At 40.5% G+C, this 6,664-nt stretch overlaps 1 protein-coding gene across 1 annotated transcript in view; it reads left to right on the forward strand.

The window, feature by feature from the left end:
• Positions 1 to 1,204: 1,204 nt before the first annotated feature.
• LOC103205120 (cilia- and flagella-associated protein 299) overlaps positions 1,205 to 6,664 on the forward strand; it is a gene marked incomplete at its 3' end in the record, with an annotated part of 38,511 nt that continues 33,051 nt past the window's right edge. The window contains exon 1 of the mRNA XM_007950384.1: positions 1,205 to 1,315. Within this exon, the coding sequence (XP_007948575.1) occupies positions 1,205 to 1,315 (111 nt within the window). The remainder of the gene's footprint in view (positions 1,316 to 6,664) is intronic.

Below are 6,664 nucleotides of genomic sequence, written 5' to 3' on the forward strand. Positions count from 1 at the left end.
GATGGCAAATAACAACAACAAAAATTATTTGCAGAGTGTCCAGGGTTTCTCTTTCCCTTCTTTCAGTTTTCCCAAATTCAGTGATTAAATTGCATTTAAAAATATGCTTGCAATGCTCTTTAAAACATTTAAGATCTAGTCATTAAATACAAAAGCAAGTTAGAAATTATTGTGTCAATTAAAATGTGCACATTTATAACATCCTAAAGTTTAAGGTGGAACTTTTTAATTGGGAAACTAACTAAAAGCGGAATATCTTACCAGATGTTTTCACTTTATTTAATAATTTTGAATGTTCAGCACATCTGTGAAAGTCTTCTAAATCAATTCAACAAGAACTTGCAGAGCAACCACCATTGGTTCAATTTTGTATTAGGTGTCAGTTCCTAAAGATGACTGGGAAAAATTCTTCCAGTTGTCCTGTTGGATTACTTAAAATACATGTTTTAAAAAATGCAGAACTTTGTTCTAAAGGAAAATAAAAGTCTTTAATAGAAACCTTAACTTTCCAAAGATATTTCGGCCTTTGAAAAAAGGCAGCTTGAACAGGCAAGAGTTTCACTCTGTGAACACTTAAGTGAAAATGAAATAAATAAACAAAACGTAAGCAAAAGAGGTCTTCAAATGTATTTTGTTTCTTCTGCTGGGCACTAGTACATTTTTAAATTCTTCATAACCAAACATTAAGAAATTTAACTTCAAGTTACAATTTTTAAAACAGTTTAACAAAATCAATGCGTTTTGCTATTGTCTTTGGTAAACAAGATCATTTCCAGAGACTTCTGTTTTGATATACTATCCTTGTCTAAATGGATTTTCAGTTACCTGAGAACAGACTTAGCTTTTTTGTTCTGAAAAACATTGTTTTAGAAAGAGATTGGGAGCGCTGATTCATAGTATTTTGTCTAATCATCTGGCAGTCTCAATTTTAACTTGGAACTGCAGTTTCTATCTCTCCTGTTATTCTACATTTCTCCAAGGTCCGAGTCAGGTGACTGGTAGAACTGAGTAATTTGAGACAGTGTTTCCAAGTGTTAGGCGGAAGCCTGAAACCGTCTCAAAACTTTGGGGATGGGTGGGTGGGTGTTAACGTTCAAATCTTCACAAGGCCCCCTAACCGACTGGAAGGAACGAAGTGGGTGGAGCCTCCTGACCCGGTCCTCGCGCCTCTGTTTCTAGGGACGCTGCGCTCAAAGCAACTGTAATGGATGAGGAAGAAGGGCTGACGGCCGTGGACAATATAGTCACTCAGTACAACACCTATGAAGATTTCCTCGACTCGCAGATCACCACTGTGGACTTGTATTACCTGGAGGTAAGGGCTACAGCGCCGCCCCTTGCCTCTAAGGCAGCAACTTTGCCCACGGTTTTTAGTCTCAATCCGTCCCCTAGACCCTCGTCGTGGGCATGTGCCCCCTGGCGGGAGCAGAGCGGATGTCAGGATCCACTGTTTTCCCAAAGCGGCTTGGAAACAGCTGCGAAGGTGAATTGCTGGGTACTTCCCACCAAGTGCTGCTTAGGTTCCGATCTAGTCTGGGACTCTCAAGTCACCTCAACCGCAGAAAGACATACACGCCCCGCGCGCGCGCGCGCAAGCACTCTGGGGGAATCCTGAATTTATCTCGGCCTCTCTTTCTCGCTCCCGTCACACTCCCATTCCAAACTCATTGTGCTACGAAGACAATCTTTGGGTTCTGAGGCCAATTGAGACTTAGTGGATGGAGTGTAATTCAAGACTGACATCCTGTTTCACTTTCTTTTGCCTATTTGTTTTAGAGCACAGAAGATAATAATCCTCTAGGTCAAGTGACAACATCAAAGCAGTATGTTGTTGTTCTTATGTGCCGTGGAGTCGGCCCCGACTCATAGATACCCCTCCTTGGGTTTCCGAGGCAGTATCACTAGGGAAGTAGATTGTTCCATCGTCCTTCTGAGGAGTGGCTAGTGGGTTTGAACCGCCAGCCTTCTGGTTGGCAGTCAAGTGCCTTAGGCACTATGCCACCAGAGCTTCTTTGATATAAAATTGGGTATTTAGCTCCATCAACACTCGCCCCAGGCTAGTTGATTCAGAAAGCAGGAAGCCCTTTCAATACTGGTACGGATTACAGGTAGTTATGCAGGCATAATCCTGACTCAAGTTTATCAAATTCATTATCACAATTGATAATGATAGTTAAAATACAATAGTAATATTTAAAAAACCCTGCAATACTGTCTAGCAAATTTGGACGTAATGTCACTGACTCCTGGCTTCTGCCCTGAAACCATTGTCTACTCATTTCTCAAAGGAGCCCTGGTACTTCAGTGGTTAAGCGCTTGGCTGCAAAACGGAAAAGAAAGGTAGGCAGTTCAAATCCACCAGCTACTCTGGACAGAAATAGGAGGCAGTCTGCTTCCCCATAAGGATTTACAGCCTTGCAAACCCTATGAACAGTTCCACTCTGTTCTATAGGATCCTTGTAGTTACAATCCGCTCCACAGCAACGGATTTACTCTCTTCTCAAAGTTGTGGGTAGTGAGAGGCAAGTATGTTTCATGACAGATGTGTTTCATGAATCACACTATGTGAGGTTGTTCTTTTTTTTTTTTTTTTGTCATCAGAAGTTGACTTTGACTTGCTAGTTTGAATGTAGTAAAATTTTTCTAATATTTTATTGTGATTTTGGAGAAAATTTACATAGCAAAGTAGGTTCTCATTTAGCAGTTTCTATATATAGTATCCAGTGACATTGGTTACACTTTTCACAATGTGTCAGCATTTTCCTTATTTCCATTCTGGTTCCTCTGGTTCCATGAATCCGTGTCCTCTTTACCTTCTTATATTTTGTCTAAGGTTGATGTTGACCATTAGGTCTCATGTAGATGATTGTTTAGGTGACCACAGGACCTAAGAACAGAAACAACAACATTTGGGATTTCTTACCTTTCTATATTAAGTTGGTGGTATGTCTTTCCATTTTGCTAAAGAACGTTGTTGGAACTTGGACTGGGATTGCATTATATGTATAGATCAGTTTGAGTAGTACTGACATTTTCAAGATGTTAAGTCTTCCAATTCGTGAGTATAGAATGTTTTTCCATTTATGAAGGTCACTTTTAATTTTTTGCAGTAGTGTTTTATAGTTTTCATTGCACAGGTCTTTTACATCCCATGTTAGGTTTATCCCTAGATATTTTATACTTTTGGGGACTACTGTTAATGATATTGTTTGCTTGATTTTTTTTTTTTTTTTAGTTCTCCTCATGAGGGTAAAGGAACTTACCTTAATTTTTTTGTGTTGCTCTTGTACCCTGCCACTTTGCAGAACCCTTCTATTAGATAATATGGGAGTTCTGGTGGCATAGTGGTTAAAGTATTTGGCTGCTAACCAAGAGGTTGGTAGTTTGAATCCACTAGCCACTCTGTGGGGAGAAAATAAAATCTGCTTCTGTAAAGATTTACAGTCTTGGAAACTGTATGAGGGCAGTTCTACTCTTACAGGGTTACTATGAATCAGAATTGACTTGATGGCAGTGGAGTGATTTACTAGATTTAGTAGCTTTCTTGTGGATTATATCCAAACCCACCAGCCACTCCTCAGAAGGCAGGTTGGGCAATATACTTCCGTAGTGATACCACCTTGGAAACCCAAGGAGGGGTCACTATGAGTCGGGCCCAGCTTGAGGGCACTTAACAACAACAGCTTTCTTGTGAAATCTCTGGGATTTGGGTGAAACTTTCCAGAGAAAATTCATTTCCCTTTCAATAGGTCATGCACATTTTGTTTCGTGACATTGATCACACTCCCCACAATGTAACAGCTCTCTTCCCAGTTCCTCCCTGTCATTACCTTTTCCCTGTGTCCTTCTTTTCTGTGTGTTCCTGCCCTCTGAGCTTTCTCCCTGTGCAAATGTTGCCTTTTTGATCTCCCATGGTTATTCTAAGGAGTGTATCTCCCTGGTGTAGTTGTTCTCATAAGTCTGTCTGCTGTTTGGTTGAAAGGTAAGCCTTGAAAGTGAGTTCAATTCTAGGCCTGCAGGGTGACTAGAAACCATAATCTCTTGAGTTTCCCAGTCTTTATCAGACCTGGTCTTTTATGCTTTTGAGTTTTGTTCCACATTTTTCTTCCACTCTATTCAGGATCTTCAATTTCGTTCCCTTTCCAAGAGTTTGGCAGTGGTAGCAGGGAACCATCTACTTTTGATCCCAGGGTTTTGCGGGCTGAGGTTCCCATAGTCCACTATGTCTTTGGCTTATTTCCACGTGTCTTTAATTTTCTTTGCTCTTCTTCAGTGTGGACAAGGCAATCAATTGTTGCATCTTTGATGGCCTCTTGCAAGCTTTTAAGACCCTACTTGCTATGCACCAAAGTGGGATGTAGATGATGTTTTTGTGTAGTATGTTATCCCAGTTAAGCTTGATGTTCCCCCACAAGCATGGTCCTGAGCCCATGGTACTAGTGACTCACTACCTCCAAGTGTTTGGCTGTGGCTAAAAGGTTATCATAAATTTGCGTCCTGTGAGCTCTGTTATATTAATGGACATTCTTATAGCACATACAAATTCATATGTAGCAATATCATCTGCCAAACCTAGGTATGGTCATGGGTATATTTCCTTTAATGTACCCATACCTGATCATTTTGTCTGTCTACCTACATGTTGACCCATACATTAATGTTTGTTATTACTAGTAATGGGGAGCTCTGGTGGCATAGTGCTTAAGGGATTTGCCTGCTAACCAGGAGACTGGTGGTTCAAACCCACCAGCCACTCCTTGGAAGGAAGGTTGGGCAATCAACTTCTGTAGTGATACTGCCTCAGAAACCCAACGATGAGTTGCTATGAGTCAGATCTGACTCGACAGCAGTGACTTTGTTTTTTGGTTTTATTACTGATAATGCAGTATTATGTATGTGAAAATATATACCTTTGTTGTCTGTACCTCTTGTGCACTTCTCTGTGTCTTCCTTTTGCTTAGTGTTATTGTGCTGGTCATTGGCTTTTGTTACATTGCCTTTCTCTCCAGCCAAATCAATATGAGTATCTTACCTAGCTGGCAATTTTCCCTCCTCTCCCCTCCCATCCCTGCTAACCAAAAAGAAAGTTTCCTTCCGTGTATAAACCTTTCCTTTTTAAAACAGAGGACTCATACAGTATGTATCCTTCTGTGATTGACTTGTTTCAGCATAATGTCCTCCAAGTTCATCCATGTTATGAGGTGTTTCACTGATTCTTCATTGTTCTTTAGTGTTGCATTGTATTACATTGTGTGTATGCATATAGTTTGGTTATCCATTCATCTGTTGATGGACACCTAGGTTATTTACATCTCTTTGCTATTGTGAATAGTGCTGCAGTGAACGTGGGTGTGCACATAGCTATTTGTGTCCCGGATCTCACTTCTTTAGGATATGTACCTAATAGTGAGATTGCTAGGTCAAATGGTACTTCTATTTTCAATTTTTTAAAGGAAGCACCATACTGTTTTCCACAGTGGTTGTGTCATTTTACACTTCTACCAGCAGTGCAAAAGAATTCCAATCTCTCCACACCTTCTCCAACATTCCTTATTTTCAGTCTTGTTGAATTTTGCTATTATTGATAGGGTGAGATGATATCTCATTCTTGTTTTCATTTGCATATCGGTAATGGCTAATGATCCTGTGCATTTCTTCATGTGTTTGTTGGCCTCCTGAATATCTTCTTTGGTGAAGTATTTATTCATGTCCTTTGCCCATAATTTAAAGAGCTGCTTGTCTTTTTGATGTTGAGGTATTGAAGTTTGGTATAAATTTTAGAGATAACGTCTCTTGTCAGAATTGTTGTTGTTTTGTTGTTTTTATGTGCTGTCGAGTGGGACCTGACTCATAGCAACCCTTTCTTGGGTTTCCGAGGCTGTTGTTGCCAAATATTTTTTCTCAATCTTTAGAGTCTCTTTGTACTTTCTTGGGGAACTCTTCTTTTACTGTTTTTACCTTTAACTGTGGTGGTTTGGGTGAAATTTTCAAAAGCAAATTCATTTTACATTGGGCATTTCATACACATTTGGTTTTGCAGCACTGGTTACAATCTTCACAAGGTAACAGTTCTCTTCCCACTACATAGTGTACAACTTGGAAAAGGATCAAAGTTGGAGATTCTAGATAGAGTGGGAGAATAAAATGAGCAGCAAAATTTAAATAAATAAATAAATAAATAGGACTACTACTCACCAGCCACTCCTCGGAAGGAAAGTTGGGCAATCCTACTTCTGTAGTGATTGTTGTTGTTGTTAGGTGCCGTCGAGTCGTTTCTGACTCATAGCGACCCCATGTACAGCAGAACGAAACACTGCCCAATTCTGTACCAGCTCCACAATCCCTGCCATACTTGAGCCCATTATCACAGCCACTGTGTCAATCCATCTTTTTGAAGGCCTCCCCCTCTTTCGTCGACCCTCCACCCTACCAAGCATGACATCCTTCCATGTTGTCCCTTCTGACAACATGACCAAAATAGGTGAGACGAAGTCTGGCCATTCTTGCTTCCAAGGAGCATTCTGGCTGCACTTCCTCCAGGACAGATCTGTTAGTTCTTTCAGTAGTCCATGGTACTTTCAGCATTCTTTGCCAGCCCCACACCTCAAAAGGATCAACTCTTCTTTGGTCTTCCTTATTCATTGTCCAGCTCTCACATGCATAC

This window comes from Orycteropus afer, unplaced genomic scaffold (assembly GCF_000298275.1).
Source record: "Orycteropus afer afer isolate SDZICR_OR568_19922 unplaced genomic scaffold, OryAfe1.0 scaffold00270, whole genome shotgun sequence".
Classification (NCBI taxonomy): Eukaryota; Metazoa; Chordata; class Mammalia; order Tubulidentata; family Orycteropodidae; genus Orycteropus; species Orycteropus afer.